Source organism: Tuber melanosporum (genome assembly GCF_000151645.1).
Source record: "Tuber melanosporum whole genome shotgun sequence assembly, scaffold_253, strain Mel28".
NCBI lineage: Eukaryota > Fungi > Ascomycota > Pezizomycetes > Pezizales > Tuberaceae > Tuber > Tuber melanosporum.
In genome coordinates, this window is record NW_003298923.1 from 42,817 (window position 1) to 68,818 (window position 26,002).

Here is a 26,002-nt window from a genome sequence, read left to right on the forward strand (position 1 = left end):
TAAAAAAGGCAGGTAGATGAAAAGAGGCTATAGACTAATGGATTGCAGTAGTTGATGATTTTAAAAGAAAAAAAGAAAGCGAGAAGGTAGAAAAGAAGGATGTAGTTACACAGAAAAGGGTGGAGCTAGGAATAGTTCAAGAAAGCATGAAACATTATTTCATGGAGAAGAGAAAGGAGGAATATAGGAATATCGGAGACCCTACAAATGAAAAGAGAGAAACCAGTGATAACAGCAACCATGAAGACACTATTGATATTAAGAGAAGAAATATTGAGAAATAATCAAGAAAGAGAAAAGAAATAGATGAGAAGGAGGAAGAGGGTGTGACTTGTGATAAGAAACTCAGGAATAATAATCAAAGTAGTGAAAGCAGATATATAGATGCTTAGGCTAAGAAGGAAAAAAAGAAGTTAAAACAACAAAAAAGGGAATAACAGAGATGATGCTAAAGGCAATGAATACAGGAAACAAGAAGATGATAGAGGATTTACAAGTATAACAGGTACGGGTACTTGGTTTGTTTTAAGTATTGCTTTAATACTTAGTTTATTTTATATTTTGTTTTAAGTATCACTCTGATACCCGATTTGCTCCTTCTCTTATCATTTGATACTTGGTTTATTTTATGTTTTGTTTTAAGTATCACTTTGATACTTGGTTTGTTTTATGTTTTGTTTTAAGTATCACTTTGATACTTAAATTATTTTACCAAAGTGTATCGTTTGATACCTTTGAGTAGTTTTGTTCATGCTAGACATGAACAGATTTGTGTATTTAAAGACCTCCTGATTCCACGATGGAAAAGGCAGACTTTGGCAGATAGTATTTTAATATACTTAGTTGAACGATTACTTCTCTGTTTTCTCAGTACATCCTCGAAGCCTCCTTTAATTCTCCGCTCTCACCTTCTCTCTAGTAGAGCAGGCCACCTACTAACTATCGTACCTATTACCTATAACATGACTAGTATCTTGCGAACACGTTACAACAAGAGATGGGAAAGACAAGAATAAATTGGTAGGAGAAAATTATGAAAGGTGTTATAGGAAGTGTACAGGAGCTGAGGAGAAACACTATGGAAATAAATGATGGTAGTTATAAGTTAGAAGATAGAATTTGTAGGATTGAAAATCAGTAAAAGTCAATGACAGAGAAGATTGAAAATCAAATAAAGGAGCTTCAATCTCAAGGGACAAAATTGGACAAAATCTTAAGTCTTTTATCAGAGTCACAGAAATAGACAATATAAACTCATGTTTTTTTTTCTTGTATTTTTAAATATTCTCTCTATTGCTATTAGGCAGAGATAACCTGTATAGACTCAGAGTTATCTAGGTCAATCAAGATTTGTTTCTGTAAACAGAGATTGTCTAGAAAGACTCAAAATATACTTGTTTTATTTATATCTACTAAGAGCAAAGTGAAGTAGGTAAAGGAGAATAGAATCATAAGAATAATATTATGTTTTTAAGGTCTCTTCTCCATTGCTAGATGATGACCAAAAGCTTGAGAGGCATTTCAATATTTATATTCTACATGTAAGTGTTTGCAGACCACATCTATCTCTCATACAAATTATATACCTCTTTAACTATAACTCACAATATCGAGTATTTTTTGGAAGTGCGAATACTAGAAGACCCTGAAAACCATCATACTCTCTTTAGTAATATCTATTTTATCAATTGAGAACTGTACCGTTTCCAATAGTAATTACCCAATCTTCAGAGTTATTAGACTTATGGCCTAGTTCTCAAGTCAATTTAAGTTGGCCTCAATGATCTTCCTAATTGATGAAATAGTCAGTTTCATCCGCGGGTCATATCTGTAGAAGTCATCGTAAATGCAACCTGCTTTGGTTGCCTACATCAAACCTTTATAACTCCTAATTTAACAGATAGATATTTTCTAAATGACTTCCTACTAATTCGCAAGAAGCTATTCTATCAGACTGGCATATAATCCCATGGTCAGCAACTCTTAGTTGTTTTAAGTAACAGGTTTTAGTTGCTATTTAGTATTACAAATAATTCCCGCAACTACAATACATTTCTAGACCTAGTTGTAATACTCTGCGAAGTTTATAGGCTTTTTCAGTAGTGTCTTTCTGAGTTCTAGACTCTTCTAATTATCGTAGGATGGATGAAAATTTGTTGGCTCTTTACCAAGATCTTTTAACATTCAATACTACATCTTTTGTACAAAAAGGTCCCATTACCTATGGCTGATATCAAAGATATGCTATTTTTGAAGCCTAGTAACTCTCTGAGTAGTTGACAGATTTACTCTGTTCTACTTCCCCAACCTAACCGAAGATCTCCTCCTATATAACCTGCGAACAGGATCTAGTCGGATAGATAGCAACAACTTAGAAGGTGTTATTCTGATACCTTTAATTCTGTAGCATTATAGTCACAGGATATAACTAAGATCAATATGTATAATGTGATGCAGACAAGAAAGGGGACCGGAGGGGAGTGTTGGAGACCAGAGATTCCAATTCCGAGTGAGTTACCCTACTTAAGGTAGTTCCTAGGTATCAGATCTTGGTATTCCTAACAATTATATTATTGAGTAATATCTTTCCATAAAGATTATCTTTGCCTCAAATTCTCTTGAATTACCAGTAGCTCTTTATCAAACTACGATTTAATTTGAGAACCAAAGTATCATGTGTAGCAGTTAGTTAATAAGATACAAGTGAGAAAATATGTACCTACAAGTAAGAGACCCATTCAATGTCCTATTTTATGACCTATAAACTCCTATAATCTAATCACTTTTTCAAAAACCCATTCAACAACTATTCGGAATTGTAATATATTTTGATTAAAGATTTTTTATTCTAGTGTTAATAGAGTATTAAGTAATAGCCAGTATACTTCTATAATACCAGGCTATAAACTATAAGTACCATCTCCGAAAACAAATATTTACTCACCTCTAAGATTTGTTGTAAATTCATTAATTCTTTCTTGTATTCTTAATTCATACCTCATACCCTAGTCACTCATTCTATCCTCTTAAAGGCCAGTAGGATGTTGGATAAGGCCATCCAATGTTGCAATTGCTTGGTACTAAAATGAATATGCCTTTTTATAACCTGAGTAAAAGAATTTCTGATCAGTAGTCTCAGCTCCTGGATGGCAAATTACTCAATGAGTTCTATCAACAAAGCCTCATATATGGCCTGATGGTTTACTATTTGACTTAACTGCTTTACAATACTTGATTAATATTTTCTGTATCAATACATTATTGTCCCATAATATCATTTTACTATATTTATCACTCAGATATAAACAAACTCCATTAAAAACTACATTTAGTGTAACGATCTCTTCCTCGAATAGTTAGTTATTGGCGACAGGAAACGATACTTTTCTCCTTCTTCCATTTCTTTCCTTAGTCTTATTATAGCACTAGGCTTCTGCTTATGTTACCGATAGTACAAGACCTTTGTCTTCTATTGGGAATATCTATCGTAAGCTTTCTCTAACTCTTCTTCTTGAAGAGCTTTCCTTGGTGTAATGATAAATATTACAATAAAGATAAAGATCGTAAAGGTGTTTTATATTCATTAAGGTAATAAGTAGGAAAAGTACTTAGAATTCAATCTAATTTTATTTAAACTTGTACCACCAATACTGACATATGAAGAGCCCCCGCTGGCACAGGGATACCGCTAACTAGTATACCACTAATCCTAACTAAGTCTACGGCCACACACCTGCCATCCCCGAGTCACGCCCGCACGAGAACTAATTACAAGACCATCAAACAACCCAGCGCCCGCCCCGGTCCAAGTCCGCAGCCCCTCTGATATGAAGCCAACCAGCACTAAGCATAGCCGAAGCCAAGCCAAAGACCAACCTGATTGGATTCCTCATCCAACAAACATAAAATCACTACCACCCAGTCTGAAAACTATCCAGCAAACCTCCACCACAGTAGAAAACCAACAAAACACAAACTAATCCTACAGGCAACACAATGGTAGGGAGGAGGCAACCCACATGTCAACCTCTCACACTCACATGCCAGGCCATCGACCCTATGAACCCACTTTGCCGGTTGCCTCCTAAGAGTGTACCGGTAAGGAGGACTTGTACCCGCTGCCTGTCCCTCAACTAAAACAACATACAAAAGAAATAAATAGAGGTAGTAACAGACCAAAAAGGTCAGTAGGGCCTATCTCCCACCCGTGGTGCCATGCCTCCTCCCGCTAAACCCATTGCCAAACCAAACAAACCAAACAAACCCCACAATACCCAACGCACAAGATCCAAACAAGTTCAATCAGGTGATCGCAACCCACTATCCGCACAGGTGACCATCAACCAGCTGGTCTATCGGGAAGCTTTACAGTACTCAGCAGCTTCATCCAACAGCCCAAGCTGGACTGGAAACACTTAATTAGACCTCCTCCAGCCTGATGCAGGCCCGACCAGTGCTTGCAGGTACCTCTTACCCCCAATTAGCCCCCCTCAAGGCCTACACGCTAGACGCCACAGAGCCTATCCAGCCGCCCAGCCCCTCAGACAAATCAACCATCCGATAGCCACAGGACAGCCCATACCTAGCCCCACCAGGCAGCCACTGGTCTTGGCCACACTAGCAGAACTCCAACTCCCAACTTCTTGCAGCCAAGGGGGACCCACCAGCCACAGCCGGGAGCAATAAGAAAAAAGGCAGCACCAACACCCAAAGGTACTGGCACTAGCCACACCATCCAACCCAGCCAAACCGAAGTACAACAGAGCCAGGAAAAAATAAATAGAGCTAGCTGAAGCTAGCCCCACATGTCCGGCGACAAGCACAAACCGAACAACGGGTAAGAGGCACCCCCAACTGACGCGACATGAAAGGGAAGAGTGCACGAACAGGAGCAGACAAACAGAAGGTAGGCCCCACTTGCAATGGGTGAAGCCGCCAACCACAATCCGTGACTGAACCACCCAAGTACACAAACAATATGAGTATTTGGCAGCCAATCATCCCACACCACCCCAGGCAGCAACAGTAACTACACCAGGGGGTAAGAGTTTTCAGGGTCAAAGCCATCCCCACCGAGACAAAGAGGAAACACCTGACTGAACCACCATAAATACCTCAAGGACAAAAACTCCAAGGAAACGGTGATAAACAACATCGTAGAACTCTGACCGTAGAAACGTAACATAACAAGGAGGAGTGGAGCAGATACTGCCCTGCCACCTGAGAAGTGATATGGCTGGTAAGACAAGTTAAAGACATGGGACGGTCATCAAGCGAACCCGTGGGCATTTTGTATCATAAGAACTAAGAACTCCATTAAAACTTAACAAGAACATGAGCTGGCCCAAAGAACGACACAGGTGATTCCCTCAAACACAATGTTCCATCCCCCCCAATCGAACACGAAACCTACAAGTAGATTATAGACAGGAAGCCGTAGACATTTTACCAAAAGGGGCTCGTAAGTGACAATGATGAAGAGCTCAAAGTGCCAGCATCATAAAATAAGCAGCAAGCAACAAAATGAGAGGCAAACAAGTAATCTGCTATGTAACACCAACAGACCTCAATACCAAAGACCCCAGGAACTACTGAGCGAACTCAATTATCTCCACCAGAATCTAAGGCATTAAGGTCCACTGTAGGTGTGAAAGAAATGCACGGGGTGAAGCGACAGCAAGGACGAGGAAAAGTACTTAAAACAAAGTGTGAAGAGCCTATCCTCCTCAGCCTTACCTGCCTCCTTATATAGTACTCTTCCCGCCCTAAGTCATGTGACCTAAAGTGGTCACATGCGTGAAAGTAAATCCTAACAACTAATGATGTGACCAAAGAGGTCACATGTCCAAAACCCATGACCTCGTAACAAGGTCATGTGCGAAAGCTCATAAACTAATCATAATGCAATAAACAAGTCATGTGAAACCCTTTTCCCTCACCAAGCCACGTTCGTGATGCTTAGCCATACTCACTCATGTCCAAATATTTGCATACTATCCTTATATCAGTTTAGCCATGTAAGACAATATAAAATAACTGATAGAGTAGTAGATTAAGGTGCATAGTGACTAAATCTATAGGTACTAGGAAGATCAAACTACTTTACCATCTCATGTATTTGAGATTTTGTGAACCTAAAATATTCTATATACCAAATATTATCTTATAGATCTAAATTCCAATCAAAATTGTAGTAGAGTATTTGATACTTACTTTTCTATACCTTTTTTATGCTAATAGGTCTGGCAAGTACAACACCTAAGCATGTTTTCTTTCATGACCTTCTTTGTATCACACATTGTAAAGTATTATTAGTTACTTCTCTATCAGCAGCTGCAGCCAATAAAAGAATTGAAATAATGGTATAGTGGATTGCGATATTGGTTATGGTATAAATAAAGTATTATCAGCATATTTCATGGCAGTTATGCTGTATTTATAATTTTTCTATGCTATATTTTTCACAAAATCAACCAATCAGAGTATTTGTTTACTGTCAACAAACTGATTATAGTGTCATACTTCCTTTGTGCCCACTATTGCTAATTAATGTGGGCATTAACACGCTACTTTGGAAACTTCCTTGTGGAGGGCCATAATTCCTGCGGTTGGCCTGGTTACGGAGCTAGTTATAGTGGGCACTTGAGTCTAAAACCTCTCTACTGGGGTACCGGTATGATATGTGCTATTAATAATTGGTCGATCTTCTATGGTACGACATTGTGGAAATCACCCGCTGATCTCTTCACTTGCAACACTGTGAGCACTCGTTGAATCCACTATCCTGGATTGGGCTTGGATCCCTAAAATGAGAGACAAAAAACATCCTGAGAAGGAATGGTGCAAGTTCAGACGGGGAGAGGCTGAGCTTAAGCCAACTGTGGTCCAGATGGTGATTTCCATTGAGGTTCCCAATGACGGACTTAAACACAGGAGACCGGGGATGTCCAGTGGCTTGTTGTGTTTCATCTGCGGTACATACTTGTACTAGTACAGGTACTTTATGATATCGGTTCATGCCAGACACCCTTGGCAAATATGTGTGAACACTGAAACCTAGGCTTTTTTCATGACGGCCGGTTGATGGCGCCTAGTAAGTTTACCTTACCGTACCCCACTCGAGTATCATACAATTCGAACCCTGACTCTATTCGAGTGATAGGGGATGAGGTTTCTCTTTCCCATGTGATCAAGAACAGTTGGGCCGGGAAGACGGCCACGAAAGGCTTTCTGGGGGGGTTCTGTATACATGATCCGAAGGTTTTGGGAGATTGGAATGTCGGAGATCTCACACCTGTAGAGCTTAATGTTGATGCAGTACCGCAAGGCACCGCAAGGCATTAGGAGTCAATATTGTCGTCCTTGGTCCCGTGAGCTTTATTACTACTGCTGGCAGTCGCGCTTTCCCGGCTTCATGGGACTTCTGTGATTGTCACGGATCTGTAGCATTGGTAACGGGAAAACCCCGGAGTGGGCAAGGTTCAGGCGACGAGGAAGAAACGGGGGGTGGAGGGCTTCGTCCCATCTTTCCGGAGGTGGTATTTAACATAAAGAACTGAGTTTGAAAGAACTTGATGCTGCGCTCTATCAGATGGAGACAATCATCCCGAACCCTTCCCATTCGGCCATTTACGGAACAGTCTTACAATTTGTCCCTCCCTCATTGGCTTGAATATCTGTGGCGCTGCGCGCTAGCGTGCTGAGAAAAGGAAGCTCACAGCCACAGCTGGAATAAAAACGCCACCCCTGTCAGATTTTCAAGAAAATTTCCCCCATTCCCGCGCCTTTTTTAACCCGGCTTCCCTTTTTCTTCTCTTTTTCTCTCATCCAACTTTGGTCACCGCTTTTCCACTTCATTGCTCACCTACACCCTCGCTACGTGCTCCACGATACTAGTTGTTGTTCTTTCGTTTGAGAGTTGATATTATATTCCTTTGATAGACATGGGTTTCCAAGAAGGTGAGATCGATGTTGCTTTCTTCTTTTGATGTTTTCCCATTCTTCGCCTCACGATGCTGCGGAATGGGTGGGATACTTCACAATTGCTACTTCGTTCCCCCCTTCGTTTCCTTTCTTCCCTTCTTTCTTTCCCCTCCAGTAACTGGAGAAATTGCAATGACGGCACTCTTCCGATCCTACGCTATCTCGCGGCAAGGGTCGGGTGCATTGCTAGAATTACAAGGGAAAAAAGGAAAGAAAAAATAACCTGGCAACATAATACCCAACGAAAATCGAGGCAAAAAATAAATCTTTTCATGGGTAGTTGGGACTGACAGTTCATTTACATTAGGCGATAATGCTAAGGGTGCGAACCTTTTCAAGACCCGCTGCGCTCAATGCCACACCCTCGAGGCCGGCGGCGCGAATAAGGTTGGTCCTAACTTGCACGGTCTGTTTGGACGTCAGTCCGGACAGGTAGAGGGTTTCTCCTATACCGATGCGAACAAGCAGAAGGGCGTTGTCTGGACCGAGGAGACCTTGGTACGTTATCCTTCTCCCTTCTCTGCTGGTGGGGGATTGGAGAGGTGGGGAACTAATTGTAGTTGGATTATATATAGTTCGATTACCTCGAGAACCCGAAGAAGTACATTCCCGGAACCAAGATGGCTTTCGGTGGGTTGAAGAAGGAGAAGGACAGGAATGACTTGATCACGTATGTTTTCCTTCTTCCGCGATATCCTTCCCGATATTTCAGGTTGATACAACAACTGATGCTTTATGTGCCTGATAGCCACCTGCGCAAAAATACTAAATAAGCCTTTTAATGTTTTTTTTTTCCTGCTCCACTCGTAAAGCAAAACCTTATAGAACTCATCTCTACTCTTTCGTTTTTTTATATTTCACTTTGTCGGTGTATCTGAAGTTGGTGGTTCCATGCGAACGAATTGTATTATATTATTATATGTCCTTTTTCTCCACCTTGGTGGGGGTGGGGTGAAGGAAGCAATAGATGGCCTGACAATGCCATGATCATAATTACTTGTTACTCTAGTCATGATTTATCACTCTAGCTTCCAACAGTTTGATTGACTCTATACTTGTGCGTTCACAGAAGAAATCTGAAGTATATTCGTGCAAAGCCCAGTAAACCTATCCAACCAGCCAACGAACCGGTACTGTATTACAACAACCTCATCCATCATAATCTCATCGTACACCCATTACCTTGTAACCTCACAGCCCCCTCTATTCTTCCAGAGCCTCCTACCACCACCTCAACTTGGGCGCAAAAAATAGTACAAAGAGCACCATGAAAGCCAACCCGACAATAATGACAGGATACAGAATCGACCACAAAAACCCCACACTCTCATCCTGCCTTAGCGCCTTCAACTTCATCCCGGTGCCTTCGATCCCCAAGGCATTCTTGTCGAGCCCTTCCCGCGCCATGTCCAGCAACACCTTCTCGTTCTCCAACTCGCTGCCGAAGCGCAGGGAGGACTGCTTGAGCGCCTGAGCGAGCGAGAGCATATCTGCGGTTATGTGCTCCTGCTCGGCGCGTTGGTGGTCGAGGTGCTTCTCGGTGTCGGTGTTGGTGTCGGTGGCTGCTGCGGTTGGGTCGGGGCGGGGAGGGAAGAGTTGCTCGCGCTGGTGATGGTTGGTGGGGGTGGTGGTTGGTTGTTGGAAGCGATTTCGGAGGGTAGAGGTTGTGGTTGTTGCGGGCGCAGGGATGCTTTCCGACTGCTGTGGGCGTTCTCCGCCGTTTACTTGCGCTGGGAGCGCGGATACCTCTTTTACCTCTTCTTCCTCCTCCCCATCGCTGTCGTCATCAGTAGAGCCCCCTCCTTCCTCCTCCCCCTCAGCAGCCATAACAAGCAACTGCTCGTTCAGCCTTCGAATAGCTTGCTTCTGGACGCCCAGTCCAGAAAGCACGCTCTGCCGCGTGGACGCATTCCGAATGAGTGATGGTTCGCTTTCCAGCGAGAGGAGGAGTTGTCGGGCGTACTCAAGGTTCGCGGCGAACTTTGCGCGGTCGACCGTGGAGAGGGGCGCGGCTTTTCGGGATGCGAGTTTTGAGTCGAGGCGGGAGAGGAGGCGGGTCAAGTTTTTTGTGGTTATTGTCGATTCTGTGGCGGCGATAGGGAGGGCCATAGTGATGTTTGTCCGTTTGTTTGGTGGGGTGGGGGGAAGGAGGGATGGAGGGAGAGTTGGGTGCTGTGGTAGAAAAAGGTACGAATTTCGATGACGATATTATGGTGGTTGTGGTTGGGTGGGTATATTTAGATGGAAGGTTTATTTTGGAAATGCCAATGAGTGAAGGGAGTTATGTGCAGTACTATGTCTGTAGAGCTGTACAAGTATGATATATATGATCTTATAGTTGGGCCAGAGCACAGTGGCGACGAGCCCTACTTCCTTCGTGTTATATCATGCCGTCCAGAGGGCTACAGAGTTCGAAGTAGTCTACCGGTGCACTTCAGGCCACAGTGTCAAAGAGCCTCTTGACGAGAAAAGGGCCCCGGAATAACTCTTTTGCGTGGTTGTTGTCATGGACGAAGGTTGCCGCCATGTTTTGTTTTTCTCTTCATCTCGCCTCCTGCTCTGAGCTCGGGATCACGCTCACGGCACACACATCCACAAACGCACGCTCGTTTTTCAATATTTGGGGTACACTTATCGTGGGGTGTAGCTTTCATTATACTACTTCTATTATTTATCATGGGGGAACGGGGCCATGAATCTCCAATGGACTTCCAATATGATGGGACGGGGCCTATTGATCCTAGCTCTCCTTTTCGAATGGCTACCCTTAACAATAGTCTCACTCCTACAGCGCAGAAAAAGCGTGAGTATAAAGACAGCTCCATGGCCCCTATGTACGCTACGAATATTGACAACCAGGGAATAGGAAACCTCTCGTCATTTCAATTTGATACGTCTAAACCCTTAACGCTCACGCCTCCGTCATCACAAACTTTTCTCTTTCAAACAGCCTCAAGACCAGCCCCTCCTCTTTACAAAGGCGCGTCATTCACTACCCCCCGTCAAACTGCAGATGCTCCACGGAAACCGCTGTCTCCCACCTCTTGTGGTGCCACAGAAGGTAGTGATATGGGAACCCCCGAGACCCCGCAGGTTCCCCGTTCACCGACTAAAGGATCTCCAACAAGGTCTTTAGCATTAATCTCGCCAATCCGGAAGACCGGCCGTGGCGAGATCAAACGCGTGGGTAACGACGGCTCAATCAACAAGATCCGTCGACGCCGTATGAATCAAAAATTCGAGCGTAGGGACTGGTGGATGATATCTGGGCCCGCTGGGTCTGCTAGCGAGGGCGAGGACCAAGGTGCTGAGGACGACGAGGATGACAACGGTGACGATGGACAGCAAATGTACGAAGATATGAGTACTCCCCGACGGTGGGGATCAAAAGCCAAGTCCGCCGCTACAAGATGGGCCCAGACTCATCGGGAAATTCCGATCATCGCGTCACAGTACCTGCAGCTATTCTTCAACCTTAGCATGGTGCTTTTGCTACTGTACGCCGTTTTCTGTTTCTACCTTACCGTCCGCCGGGACGTGGATCAGAAGGTTGAGGAGTATTCTGCCGAGATTGTCCAGGAGATGAGTCAGTGCGCAAGGGAGTATGTTGAGAATCGCTGTGATCCAGGTATGCGTGTGCCGGCGATGGAAATTAGGTGCACCGCCTGGGAACGTTGCATGAATAGGGATCCTACGCTGGTTGGCAGAGCCAGGGTTTCTGCGGAGACGTTTGCAGAGATCATTAATAGTTTTATTGAACCTATTAGCTATAAGACAATGGTAAGCCCTCCTGTTCCATCACTAGTAGTGAATAAAAACTGATAGAGGTAGCTCTTCTGCATTATTCTCTTCTTTGGTGGTCTTGCTGTCTCGAATATGGCCTTCGGGTATTTCAGAGCTAAAGCCCTTCACCATCCTACGCCTTATCTTGCCGCCACCGCTCCCATGTTAGACCATTGGGACCCTCACCAGCAGCTCCACGAACAAACCGGCTATAAAAGTACTCCCGGAACGCCCATGCCCACTACTCCAGCACGCGGAATCAAATATAGAGAATTGAGGACTCCGGGAACCGCGAGAAAGAGTCTGCAGTGGCGGTGATGTGCATTTGGGATTGGGGTAGATGAAAACGGGCTTATGGAGGATGTGTATATGGGAAAAGGGGGGTAGCTTGATGTAATTTATGAAATGGAGTTTTCGTTCATGGGTTTGAAATATCTTTCTTTTTCCTTGTGCTCGAGGGTGAGGGGGATAATGGGCGAAGGTTATACTCTATTGTAGTCGGTTTCTGTAACCTTGGGACTGTAGTCTGTCCTGTCCAGCTTGCGTTTGTTCGGAACATTATGTCCTCCTTTTTCAATGGGGTTTCTGGGGGCCGGGACTAGCACTCGGTATTCGCAGATGTATCAAGACCAATTCGCCCCCCTTTGGGTGCCGTATGTTTTCATGGGATGTAGCTTTCTGTGTGCTTGGGTGTTGTAGCGCATCGATATTGATGAACACCTTCCACCTTCGTACGTTTTCAAGCACTTGAACTAACAGCGTTGCTAACTCGTGCGGCGCAAAGGATGAGTTGCAAATCAACCTAAAAATGCCCCAATATCGTAACTGATCCTCCTTAGAGAATTATTTGCTAGGTTAGTCAAGATTTGTGGCCTTTTGTACTATGATATCGTAACAGTGCGCGTGAGACCTAGGAACAGATGAGGAGGCCCCCGATCTCAAGTTCCCCCTTGGTCCCCGGAAAAATAATTATCCGGCTTCTTCCCATCGAGTGCACAAATTTTTCGACCATCTCACCAAACGTGAATCACTCCCTACCCAAACTCAAAATTTCTTTACAGATGTTCTCCCGAGTCCGCGCTCGTGTGCGGGCCCATCAGTTATCATACTTTTGCCCAACCATTCACTGGCAATTGCGACCCGCTCCTCTGCGAAGAGGATTCTCGGCCACTCCCCGATTTTTTGAGCAAGATGTTCCCCCTGGGGGTGCCGCAATACTACCATCGAAACCGCCGGGAAGAATTACGGAGGAGGAAGAAGACTTGAGCTGGATACCAGGCTACTGCCCCGGCTGCGGCGCCCCGAGCCAGCGCCGGAATCCAAATTTACCAGGCCACTACTCGCGCTTGACCCGCCGCCAACGCTTCGGCGACCTGACCATAAAGTCACAAAAGCAGCACAGGGAAGAAAACATCTTCTACGACACCCTCGAGCGCCTACAGTCCCAGCAAGACCCCAAAACCATATCCCAGGAGCTGCGTGAGTTTCTCGGGACCACCACCGACGAGGAATCAAATATCCCACCACTAGTCTGTGGGCGCTGTTATGGGATACGATACCACCACCGCGCGAGCGAATTGCCCGCATACCCCACCCTCCACACACTCACGAACCTCATGCAGAACTCGCCGCACACACAGAATCACATATACCACCTCGTTGACGCCGCCGACCTGCCGATGTCGCTGCAGCCGGGGCTGCGAGAGCACCTTTACCAGAATTTGCCCAAGCCGCTCCAGCACGGGTTAACCGTCTCATATGTCGTTACCAGGGCGGATATTCTCACGGCTTCGCAACAGCAGATCTCGAGCTTGATGACGTACATCAAGAAGAGGATTAAGGATGCCCTGCCCGAGGATGAGAAAGTTGAGAGTGTGGCGGATAAGATTCATGTGATTTCTGTCAGGAATGGCTGGGGGGTTGGTAGAGTCAAGGATGAGATTCGGAGCAGGGCGGGCGGCGTTTGGATTATTGGGGGAATAAATGTTGGGAAGTCCAGGTTCGTAAAGGAGATGTGGCCCGAGGGGGGAGAGAGCAGGCCAGTTACCAGGGAGGAAGCGGAGGAGTATGGGATTTTGCCAGAGGGCGGGGGGGGCACTGGAGTGAAAGCGGTAAAGGAAGAAGTGGAAAAGAGGCAAAGAAAGGGGAGGTATGAGTACTCTTTCGACCCACTACGTATAGCGCCTACGGTGTCGGATGTGCCGGGGACTACTGCGGCACCGATAAAGATTGCCTATCAGGTTTCTGGTGGCAGTGGGAAGGTATGGGGGGAAATGATCGACTTGCCGGGATTTGAGCGTTGGGTTGGCTATGGCAAGAATGGACTGCTGAAGTATGTTCGCCCGGAATTGCGGATAGCTGTAGCTATGAATAAACTGGTCAAGCGGCGGCAGTACACCATCAAAGCAGGTAATCACCCTCCCCTCTTTCACATATTTACACCCAACGATTCATGGGAAGGGAAACAGGTCAAAGCATGATCCTCGGAGGCCTAATAATTATAACCCCCCGCATAAACAGTAGAGGCGGTCAAGTGGTCTTAGCAACCCCATTCACCAACCTTCCAGTACACATTGCCTCGACGTACAAATCCTTGAAATGGCTCGAGCATCCAGAACCCGAGAGTGTGGACCACCTCTACTACCCGGCGCCAACCACCGTGCCCCTCCCAGAATCTCTCGTCCCAGGTAAACCCCCAAACCGGCCCAAATCATCGACCTCATCGCCACCGCCACCAGCAGGTCTACCGCTCCCACACCACCACAAAATCACCTCCGCCCCGAATTACAAAGGCACCCCACCAAGGCCGGAAGAACCCTTCATCCCCCCACTCCTCCCACCTCATTTTGCCTCGGCGGGCGTTGTCCAGATAACGGACGACGTAACGTTACAGTGCAACCCTCGCCTTTCCGCGCGTGAGCTGAATGGCCTGCCATACGTCATCCTTGGCCGGGACGTGCTGCTTGACAGCATCGGGTGGGTGGAATTGAACATTCAGATATCAAAGAACCAGCACTTCCGTATGGGTGGTAGGGTGGAGGTCGAGGTCTTCACGCCCGAGGGCAGGGGCGTGGGGAGTAGAGTTGGTATGGGCGCTGCTATGATGAGAAAGGAGATGGAGAAGGTTCAGAGTCGGGAGTGTGTAAGGCAGAGGAAGCCTATGAAGGGGGATAAGAAAGCGGCTAAGATGAGGGCTAGGGGAGGGGGTGAAGCCGCTGTTGTAGTGTAGGCGTGCGTGGCGGTGAGAGGAGCTGTATTGTAGAAATTGGGGGGGGGGTGAGAATATATTGAACCTTTTTAAAAGAGGTTCATTTCCGCTAGCACCTAAGAAGTACTAGCTAATGCCAGGCGTTGACCAGCTTATAAAACAAGAGGGGAGATGGGTACCACAACTCAAACAACATCAAAGCTATCCATTTACCAAGGAAGCCCACAGTCACTACCGAAGTGAAAGCTGCCTTGCCTATCATACAACCCCTGGGCCATACTCCAGTAACAAGCAGCACCTCGCTGCTAACCCCGGTTTACAAAAAGCTCGGCATCATACTACGAGCAGGAAAAGGGATGAATCTGTATTGGAATCCCGGAAACAGTAGTAAAGAGGGATGTAATGGATGTGGGCGGGGTCTTAACTTTTCTCCTTTCCTATTTATTATCATATACGTGCTGAACAGGCCCATAAGAAATATAATGTACAGTACTGTACATGTCCGAGTGGCTCTAAAAAGCAAAAACATTTTCGAAGCAGCGTTTAAGCATAAACCACATAACACATTTGTTAGCTGCCACCCAGATAAGTGCCTTTTGTAATCAAGGCTCTTACAAAAGCAAATCAGTATCAACATCCAGTTCGTTCGCTGTAGTCCACGCTCTGTTTCGCTGTGACAGGTTCCGCATCTCGTCCTTTAGGTTTTTGAATCCTTGATCCAATCACCGATCTGCAACCCCCGGTCGTACCCCGCGAACTTCAAAGTTTTAACAACGAATAAGCAAAACTTTTGGTAAAGGTGAGATTGATTTGTTTCCAATCTCAAGAGCGACGATTCTAGCAGCTGAGGCCTCGGCCGGAAGCCCCAGCTCCGTATCATGCTTGCCGCCGTGTTGCTCTGTTTCCCCCATCCGTGCCAATCCCCGGGGCATTGCGGTCTTTTTCCTTTTCCTTTTTCTGACTAACTTGCCCGGCCAGTCTGATATATAACATAATACATCAGCAACTACCATAAACGCATGCCAAAACCCCTGTCGAAACTCCCAATACGAGAGGGCAAGCTACAAGAGAGCAAAGCACGAGGAATACAAGCAACTCTGATGGCAGGAATCACAGAATTGCGGAGAGGCAGTGGTACCAGGAAGGAACTGCAGCGTCAAGAGGGAATCTGGTATCCCCTCATCCTCTCCCGAGTTTCAGGACCCTGCATCTGTATCTAGTTCTCCGATCTTCAAAAACTGGGCTCACAAAAGTACGGCTTCGGCCACTCAATGGTGACCCGGCCAATGGAATTTATAGACCGAATGAATTACTCGATCCGTTCCCCGTGATGGGGGATATTACCGCCCCATTCAGCTCAAGCGTGAGGCCCTGAATATGGACGAAGGGGTTAGAAGGGATGGTGGTGTTCAGACTCCTACCATAATATCATATAGAGAACCTCGCTGTTGCCCGACGCACCTACTAGACTATGATACTTGCAATAGGGGTGTGGCCTTCGGAAACACACCACTATTCTAGACCGAAAAAATTCGGCTTTTTTCTACTTTTCCGTGATTATCCTGTTACGAATTTGTAGTCGCGGACACAAACATTGGAGCTACCCCTCCTACCAAAGTCTGCTGTTTTTCTCTCCCCGAGTAGGTCTTTTGGCGTGCTTTTCTCCCCCCTTTTCCAGAGGAGGAAATTTTGGATCATGATACCGGGCAGATGGTCCAATTGGTGGGTTACGGGGATGATGTCAGTATACCCCCGGCCAGACGATATAATTCCATAAATTGTGCACCTAGACTACGACCAAAGAGGAAAGACGGAGGGGGGGGGGAATGAGATACGATGATTCTAGGAACATTTCCAGAAATAGAATACCTCCTTCGCCTTTCACCAACAGTCCTTTATGAGATATATCCGAAACTCTCGCACACGTAATGCAATACCTTTTCCAACTACACTACCAGATTAACCACAGGTGCTCTCATATTATACAGGTCCTGGAATAATGGATAAGCATCCCCCTCTGTTGTACTAACTCATATTACATCAGGTTTTGGGCAGGTGTGGTAAGGTAACTTGGACTCTTTTTTTAAAAAAAAAAAAAAAAAACATGATGGCACTAGTGATTGATCTACTCTTGAGGCCCGAACAGTTGATATTCCTTTTATGCTAGCATACTTCTTTACCAATACAATATAGCTCCTTTCCCAAACTTTCCGTCATCAACTTATACCGCAATAATACCGGTGAAGATTGTGAGCAGGTGCTGTAGGAAATGCCTTCGTTCGCATCGACCGCCAGAAGCCAGTGCTAATCACCCGGGTTCTCACAAACTCCTACGATAACAACCCCCCGCCCAATTCTCCTTTGTATAATAGAAAAATTTCACTGCACCAGATCATACGGAACCAAACCAAAGTGCCAGAGCTAGACCGGACGGGGTACATCCGCGAGAACAAGCAACAGCACATGAACCCTCCAACCCTCAAACTAAACGCCCACCTACGCGAGCGGGGGAGTGTGTTAGGCCGAAGCTGTGACTCAACCGTTGGGTCGGCGCTGTCCTCTCTCGTCCTTTTCAGCTTCCTTTGGAAAGGCGGGGGCGTGGGTGTGGATTGATTGGCAGATAGTAGAGTTTTGGGGAAATCCGTTGATTGGGTGGTTGGGTGTTTGTTCAGCCCTGCCAGAACATCTTTCATGCTGGAGTACCTTCCTACCCATTCTTCCCTGATAAAACCACTGCCCATGGCTGATACATCGCGGTGGGGATGTGAATTCAATTAATTCCCAGGTATCATGGGTTTCTCACTCAACTGGGGATCTCAAAAACAAGAGCTACAGTTGCGCAGGACTTTGGTAGACCCCTAGGGGATGCACATGTCAATCTTTTCACCGTGGCTCCGTATGGAATGGGGAGCGGTTTTTTGTCTCGGAGCGAATAGTTAGTCCAAAACCCGCTTGTTTTTAATGTTCCCCCATAAGACTTGTCTGGTCATCACTTTAGTATTCTCTCCGTTTGTCCCTGCCCAACCGTTTAGGCACGATTTCCTCAACATCCTGCTTGATTTTCACCCCCCAATTACTGGCTCTTCTGCTTGAGTGCGCACCCCCACCTGCTTTCAACAAGACAATCTAACCACCCCAATAGCTTAGCGAGTGATACACCGTGACTTCACCTGCTGCCTCAAAGTGGCTTGCGCATATGACAAACTCAATTATAATGCCCACAATCATCACTGCGTCTAGCCAACCGTACCTCTCAGCCACCTACTCGATGTCCGCCTCCCCAGTGTATTCATTCCACCATGGATCAACATTGCCGACCAAAGTCTTGCCTGTTTTCGCTACACATTCCCATAGAGACCTCCTAACTTCCAACGATTCAGAGGGTGGTAATGAAAAGATTGTGCGCCCACTGGCATTGACCCTATCAAGGTCAATGTCATTCCTTGATAGCAACAGCTGAACCACAGCCCCTCGCGCATTCCTGATGGCCCGGTACAACGGAGTTGCGCCGTAATTATCCACAGTGTTCACATCCACCCTTTCATCCTGCATCAGCAGTTCCACCGTCGTCGCATTCCCACGTTCCGCCGCCACATAGAGCGCCGTGCGACCCGCAGGGTCCCTCCAATTGACTTCACATCTACCGTCGCTCAACAACAACCGAACAACTTCCACCCGAGCACTCTCCGCAGCCAGATATATCGGTGCGGTTGCATGCGTGCCCAGCAAGCTACTCTCGATCATCGTATGCTTCAGCAAAATCTTGACCATCTCCACATCCCCTCTCCCCGCTGCCACCCCCAGCGGGGTCATGAGTTGCGCGTTCGCAATGTTCACGTCCACCCGAGGACAGGCCACAAACGCCTGCACAAGTGCCCTGCGCCCGTCGCGTGACGCAACATATAGCGGAGTGTAGTTGTCTCTATCAAGTACGTTAATAGCGATATCCTCCCGGGAAAGGAATTCCTCGATCGCGGAGATGGCACCGTAGCGAGCCGCCCAGTGGATCATGGACCAGGACGCGTGGTCACGCAATTCTGCGGAGACGCCGCAGTCAAGGAGCGTGCGTACGGCTCTGCCGCGGTTCGGTTCTGTGATGTAGTAGAAGAGCCTCCTGTGACCCGGGCCCAAAATATCGAGGATCCCTTTCTCTATGAGGAGACGCACCATTGCTTTATCCTCGCGTTCGGCCGCAGAGTAGAACGCTTTTCTGGCGTATGTCTTCCGCCTAGAGTAGGGGCGGAACAAGCTGTCGATGAGGACGTGAGATAGGAGGTTTGCGAGACGTCGATTTGTCAGAACGAGAGAGTAGAGATCTCGAGGCCTCTCATCTTTGCAGATTTCGAGGATGAGTTCGTTTGGCAGACTCAGGAGCGACATTGTCGGTGATTGCAAGGAGGAATTAATTGTGATGCAGTGGTGGGTTGTCGGGTCAAGTCAGTTTAAGTACGAACCAGGGAGCAGCGTTTGTACTGTACTCCCATGTGATGACGCATAGGTTGTTATCGTACTGCATGCTACCGCAGTTACCCTGTTATTTATCTGAAAGTTCCGAAGGCGTCTCAACACCCTACTAATTATGACCACCGACCAATGAGAGCTCAACAGCTGAAAACTGCCCCCCAAATCTGCACTCCAGCCCCAACCGGCGGGATTGGGCATCCTTTCTCTCGAAATGCCAACATTGCAACAGCGTGATGCCCATTTTAAAAATACATTGACCATCATACCTGCAATCACCCCCCTCAGCAGAAGAGTCCCTCACGGCATGGTATCGAGTGAGAATCCATGAGGTATCCACGCGTAATCCTATCAGGCGCAGTAATTAACCGGGAGAAAAAAACCTATAATGTCCCTCTAATATTCCCCGCTATCACAAAAGATCCTTCCCGTAGGCGATATCAAGCCTAAATGGTTTGGGGGGTATCGGATACCAGAGGGATCACTAAGGCAATCTACTATCATAAAAGCTGACCGTCCTCGGCAGGGTATCACAGATCATATAGTCCCTTCCCAGGTCCCCAGCACCCCTAAACCGTTATTCCAAGTCCGCACCAAAAATCATTACACACATCTCAACAAGCTGCGTGAGGGAGTGCCATACTCCTCATTCCCTGTTATGATCGAGTCAACCCCCATCGAGCGCATAATATTACGAGAGGAGATGATATAGGAGGAGAGACAACTATCGCACATACACAATGTGCATTCCCCATTCCCTCCATACACTCCAATATCGCTAGAGAGAGGTCTATTCCACTAGTACATTCCAGCGTGCATACTCAAGTACTTCTCCCATCATGCTCCCCGCATATTCCCAAACATTCTACCCCAACTCGTGTATATTTTCGTGGGAGAGGCAATCTGGTGCGCTAGAGCATTCAATGTTCCGACCCCACAAACCGCCACCTTGTGAAACCCCCTCTCTAATGCTCGTGCAAACTGAGAGACATTCAACCGCCACAATATCTCGATGAGCAGCGCAGGGTCGATAGGTAGCACCTCCACCGTTATTCTCCCAATATTCTTCACGCAGGGCAATGGGATCTCAGCCCATATCGTGCTTGCTATATACACGGGTAAATTATATATATCATACCAGTTCCCGCCAAGAAAATAAATAAATAAATAAATACCCGTTCCCAGTGAACATTTTTATCGGAGGAACCATTGCACGATACCAAACTCTCTACGGAGAACCATCCCCCGTCACGCAACTCCGCCACCGAGTGAGCACTCATGACCACGACACGCCCAACTCCAGACCATCGGATGAACCAAAACAACCCAAGAACACACACTCCCACGCACACCCACCAAACAAATCAAAAAAAAAAAAAACATATCAATTCAGCCTCAACGTGCCCCTACTACCTACCTACCCCACATCCGTACATATGATAGATACAATGACCCAATTCCCCGGGGGCTCCTCCCAGGGAAAAAAAAAAAAAAAAAACGTACAAGTATGATACCGTATCATACCAGCGATCCCAGTCTCTCACAGATCGAAGACAGGGCCCGACGGAACAACGATAAAACTACCAGTACCGCGGACAGCTACCCCGTTTTCAAAAGAACAGAGATATATTATATATCATCCCTTCCCTCCTCATCCCTCATCCCCCACCCATCCAGGATTATCATACCAGACCATCACTCTTAATCACTCGCATACCATGTGGCTCAAACAAGCCTCCTCACTTCATCTTACCTTCCCGCCGCAGTCCAATTCTCAACTGTGCCAACTTACCGATCTGTTCCCAATGAGTACGATGCGGTACTGTACTCGTACGGTACCTCCTCCCCCCCCCCTCTCACCAAGCTCAGCCTAGCCCGTGCCAACCGACCGATCCAGGGCAAACGCACACGATCGAGAAAAAATTTTTCCCCATCATACCGTTACTGTACTCGAGTACCGCTGCCCCACGTAACACAAGTAGGGGGAAAAAAGGAATATTAAAACCTGGGGTTTGCCGCGCATCATGGCGCACCCCGCAATAACATTAATAGGAGGAGAAAAAAAATTTTAAAGTTCGCGGTTGGGGGCGCGAGTGCTCGTGTGATGTGCTGCTATACTGGTTAGCCGCAAGAAGTTTTTTTTTTTCTTTCCGCTACTTTTCGATTCTGCACTTATGTGTTACTCCTGTAAGATGAGTCCCGATCACGATCGTGATGGGCATGATACCAGTAAAAACTGTCCGTTCAAGATAAATTTCCTTTCCAACTACTAGGACGATAGATAAATATTTAACAATTCTCCCTCCTTTCACCTTTCCCTCGCACCTCCTATCCCCCTACTGATGGAAAATATAACACAGGTATGATGGATATCGAACAATCGTGAGGGGACCGCACACAATGACTATAAAAGCGCACTAAAAAGGAAGAAAAAAAACGAGCAAGAAGACAAGCGAAAAAAAGAAAAGAAAAGAAAAGAAAAAACCATCAACCGCATTCGTTTCCAACAGTGAGGGGTGCAGATAGATGGGTGGAGAGAGAGAGGGTAAAGAAGGGGAAGCAAGAGAAAGAGAAAAGGAGCAAAAAAAAGAGAAAACGGTTATAAATACTAGGTTCGAGCAGAAACAGTTTCGAAGATAAGGAGTAATGCAAAGACTTAGAAAATGATGATAATGCTCACGATAACGCGCCCCCAACCAACCAGCCCCTCCCCGCCCGCCCGTCCCCAGTGAATTCCAGATACCTGTTGTGGTGCTTGGTATGGTATGGAAATAGCAAAAAACAGCAAATTCAAATCAGAGTAGAAAAAGGGGAAAAAATGACTAGGTATAAAAAATGGATAAGTAGAAAAACTCCATATGCCCAACAATTTCTTCGAGTAGCTTTAGGGGGTTACTTTCACCGCATTTTTAAAGGCCAGAAAAGAGAAAGAAAAAATTGGTTTTGCTGGCCCTTGGTGCCAATTTGCAAAGAGTCAAGAGTTTACAACAAAAAAGGAAATAGATTACGGGAATGTAGGAAATAAAAAGGGAGTCAAAGACAAAAGAAATAAGGTAGCGTCCTGCCAGTTTGTAAATTATAATTGCACAACTATCGTCTCGATAGCGATGGCGAAAATGAACCCCATCCGTCTCCCTCACTAGGGGGTGTCGGCCACTTGGGTTGTTGAACATCCTCATCTCGTCTTCTTCGCCCAATCACGTCAATCGCTTTCGCGGAAGGATAATGTCGGCTCCCCGCATGTGGGCTTGGTGTAGGATACCCCACTGGAGCTTGTACTCCATTTTGATGCCTTAAATCCCGTGCTGAGCTTCTCCTGCTTGGCGTTTCATTGGTGCTTGGCTGTCGATATTTTCCTGATGCTACAGCCATCACCTCATCGACAAGTTCATCGTTCTCATCCGGCGTTTCGTATCGTTGCCTCGCATTCCTAATACTTCTTCGTGTTCGGGAGCTAATTGGCGCCGTTACAACTCCGTTGTTGGGCGCAGGCTCTCCGGCACGGGATCCGTTAGGTGTAGGAGGGAAACTTGAGTTCCGTCGGATCGATCCGCTCTTGGAAACCAACCCACTTGCATCATCCAATACACCATCTACATCCTTGATCGCCCGATCAAATCCTCCACTCTCCCCCCCATTTGGACTTTCCACCAACATACTACTCCTGTTACTCTCTCCCCCTTCCCTTCCTCCACCCCACGCTATCCCACAACCCATTCCAGCCTCCAGGTCCTCATCGCCAGGACTCGAAGGAAGTCCATTTTTTGCAGACAGCCTCCTCGCTCGTTTCCGTAAATGAGAAAAGAATCCTTCCTTCTGAGTCCCTGCAGAAGTCGGGCTAACCATACCACTTCCAGAGTTGCCATTCAACTTATCTACTGCCATCGCTATATGGGGATTAGAATAACCATTATTTTGAGAATTCGTCGAAGCCACCGATAACTGACGACCCAACTTCTTGACCGTCTTCTCTTCCATTTTCCTCCGTTCCCTCTCAATTGAAGGGGAATCATTTTCTCGCCTCGCCCTTGCTGCCTCAACAGATACCGCATCGCTCAGTGGTGACACTGGGCGAATGGTTGGCAGAATCATCATAGGCGCTGCGTTATTTGAAATCCCGTTCCCTGACGAAATTTTGGGCGCATGCCAAGTGCTCCTCTTCTCCGGCCGCGGTTTGTAGTCCCTCTCTACGGTGGTAGGTGGTGGGGAAACAATACCGTCGCCCCGTGAATTTCCAATGAAGGACTTGCGGAACCACGAAGACTTCTTCTCCAGAGTAGGCTGTGAATCGGTCATAGAATCTCTTGATTGCTTCATCACCAACTCAGATTGTTTCCTCAGCATGCGCGATGGGGTTGACGATCGCGGTTGAAGTGGGTCGACGGCATCTTTGAAGTACTCATGCTGAAGGGCTTGCCCCGATGTTGGCCGATTCCTTGGATCCCACATCAAACACTGAGTAACGAATACCGCTAACGATGCAGGCCATGTAGGGGCTGCAAGAATGGATTCCATTGGTACCGGTGCCATCTGTTTACTGTTAGTCTTGCTTAATCCCATTCCAAATATATAAGGGGGCTCTCGATATGTCGAGTAACTGAGCCAGTCATGGACAGTACAAGAACCAGACGCACCCTGGGAAAGCTGAACCCTAGCCGACCTGCTAGCCGTGAACCCTCCCTCCATTCACCTCCACCCATTTTCTTTCCACTTCGCCCAACCCACTGCCCCGGAGATCCCATAACCTCGCATACCCTCCACACCTGATCAACCTCATTTCCACCGGGAAACAAAGGCTTCAGAGTAGCAACCTCCACAGCCATCGCACCGACTGCCCATATGTCTACTGGAGCACTATACTCACCAGCTCTCAACAGCACTTCCGGCGCTCGGTACCATCTAGTCGAGACATATGTTGTGTAAGGCAATTTGGATGACGTTTCACGAGCGAGTCCGAAATCCGCAATCTTCACGGTATAGGTTGGTGGTGTTGACGGCGGGGTGACCAATGTTGAGTAACGGCGGAAAGAGCCGGATGAATCGTGAGGGTTGTGTGCGGAAGTTGATACGAGGATATTTTCAGGTTTGATATCGCGATGAAAAAATCCATGTGCATGGATATGCTCAAGTCCTGACAAAATCTGAAACCTACAAACGATTAATACCCGTCACTTCTGAATAACAGTCGATCAAGCTCACAATATGCTCTTAACAACGCTCCCCTCCAATAATTTACCCTCACGAGCTTTCATCAACTGGTATAAATTGCCATCCATATATTCCATGCAAATGTGAAGTCTTTTGCTATATGGGTCCAAGAAGATATCCAATGCGGGAACTATATGAGCGTGTGCCGGAAGCTGTTTCAAGAAGATTACCTCTCTCAATTCCAAACACGGTGTGAAGGATTCAAAAGTCTTCTTCATAGTTTTGATTGCAACCTGGGAAACAAATCAGCGTTGTCACCAATAAGAAGCTCTCACAATCCAAACATACCACACTGCCTCGTCTAGCAACATTGGAGCCTGCCGACCGCACCTTGGCGAGAACAACACTCCCAAAACTCCCATCACCTATATCTTTAAGAATCTCGAACCGATCCGTCAACGCCATATTCGCTGTTGATGTACTGCTAACCATTTTCGAACTTCATCAAGAAAAGAGACACCCGTCAGTAAAAGAAAAGGCGAGGCTTGTTAACGGGAGAAGTGGTTAACCGTTACCTTTTGGAAAAAGGAAAAGGAAAATTATTAAAAAAACGTATTAAAATCTTGACGGTAAACACAATCGCTAATTTTTTTCTTCCGCTAGAAAAAGATCCCAAACAAGAAAACCAAACAAATCCCCAGCACGCCCGCAACGAAATATATACCCCCTATAGAATTTTAAAAAGAGAAAGAACGCCCGGATCAGGTTATACAATCAAGATCAGCTAAGGGAAGCCTTGCTGCTGCTGCCGGACGAAAAAAAAAATAGTCGACAACGCCAGAGCGAGAGAAAGCAGTACACCGCTAAAGCCTTCAAGCGAAATATGGTTGAATAGAGTCGAAGCAGCCAGACTCGGTACCGTCCCAAGGACCAGTGAAGAGATCCTGAGAACAGAGTACGGTTGCAGAAGGAAAGCAAAGAGAGAAACGGATTGTAAGGTCCAGCTTTGGCGATTGTTACTGAGGATGAACTACAAGATGGGAAGAAAATGGATGGGAGAGAAGAGAGGGCGGGGAGGTAGAGCAGGATTGGGAAGGGGGCGTAGAAACACAGGCGGACCAATAGGGGGAGCTCTGGCTGGGATTGGGTGGAACCGAAGGGCTGGTTGGAGCGGGAACGGCCAGTGAGCAGTCGGACGAGTGAGCGTGGGGTGAGGATGAGTGGGTTGGGGAGAGTCAGCGGTAAAAAAAAAAAAAAAAAAAAAAAAGTGAGTGTGAGTGAGGATGGATGGATAGGCGGATGAGAACAGGTTGGAGCGTGTGTGCTGCTGCGAAAGGGAGGTAGAGAAAAGGTAGGTAGACACAGCAGGTGCGTTGGTGATTTATGTGATTTTCGAACGTCGCGCGCCGTCCTAACGAG

General features: G+C 46.6%; 4 protein-coding genes; 2 read left to right on the forward strand and 2 right to left on the reverse strand.

Moving 5' to 3' along the window:
• Positions 1–7,812: 7,812 nt before the first annotated feature.
• Positions 7,813–8,979, forward strand: GSTUM_00001154001 (uncharacterized protein). XM_002838505.2 has 4 exons: positions 7,813–7,959; positions 8,291–8,481; positions 8,559–8,653; positions 8,732–8,979. Exons 1-4 carry the CDS (start codon positions 7,944–7,946, stop codon positions 8,754–8,756), a joined length of 327 nt encoding a protein of 108 aa, XP_002838551.1. The 5' UTR covers positions 7,813–7,943; the 3' UTR covers positions 8,757–8,979.
• Positions 8,980–9,044: 65 nt separating this feature from the next.
• GSTUM_00001155001 (uncharacterized protein) lies at positions 9,045–10,158 on the reverse strand. XM_002838506.2 has 1 exon: positions 9,045–10,158. Exon 1 carries the CDS (start codon positions 10,090–10,092, stop codon positions 9,205–9,207), a length of 888 nt encoding a protein of 295 aa, XP_002838552.1. The 5' UTR covers positions 10,093–10,158; the 3' UTR covers positions 9,045–9,204.
• Positions 10,159–10,550: 392 nt separating this feature from the next.
• GSTUM_00001156001 (uncharacterized protein) lies at positions 10,551–12,435 on the forward strand. XM_002838507.2 has 3 exons: positions 10,551–10,786; positions 10,850–11,775; positions 11,815–12,435. Exons 1-3 carry the CDS (start codon positions 10,660–10,662, stop codon positions 12,082–12,084), a joined length of 1,323 nt encoding a protein of 440 aa, XP_002838553.1. The 5' UTR covers positions 10,551–10,659; the 3' UTR covers positions 12,085–12,435.
• Positions 12,436–22,525: 10,090 nt separating this feature from the next.
• Positions 22,526–25,075, reverse strand: GSTUM_00001158001 (uncharacterized protein; the record flags this gene model as incomplete). Its single annotated transcript, XM_002838508.1, has 4 exons — positions 22,526–23,965; positions 24,070–24,583; positions 24,635–24,876; positions 24,932–25,075. The coding sequence occupies 4 exons, from the start codon at positions 25,073–25,075 to the stop codon at positions 22,526–22,528; spliced, it is 2,340 nt and encodes a 779-aa protein (XP_002838554.1).
• Positions 25,076–26,002: the final 927 nt, after the last annotated feature.

Bases quoted from the DNA above. Each gene is read 5' to 3' on its own strand.
- GSTUM_00001154001 (XM_002838505.2), top strand. The intron at 8,482-8,558 runs GTACGTTATCCT...GATTATATATAG, and splicing joins TCTGGACCGAGGAGACCTTG to TTCGATTACCTCGAGAACCC. The intron at 8,654-8,731 runs GTATGTTTTCCT...TGTGCCTGATAG, and splicing joins GACAGGAATGACTTGATCAC to CCACCTGCGCAAAAATACTA.
- GSTUM_00001155001 (XM_002838506.2), bottom strand. From the start codon at position 10,092: ATGGCCCTCCCTATCGCCGCCACAGAATCGACAATAACCACAAAAAAC.
- GSTUM_00001156001 (XM_002838507.2), top strand. From the start codon at position 10,660: ATGGGGGAACGGGGCCATGAATCTCCAATGGACTTCCAATATGATGGG. The intron at 10,787-10,849 runs GTGAGTATAAAG...ACCAGGGAATAG, and splicing joins TCCTACAGCGCAGAAAAAGC to GAAACCTCTCGTCATTTCAA. The intron at 11,776-11,814 runs GTTCCATCACTA...TGATAGAGGTAG, and splicing joins AGACAATGGTAAGCCCTCCT to CTCTTCTGCATTATTCTCTT.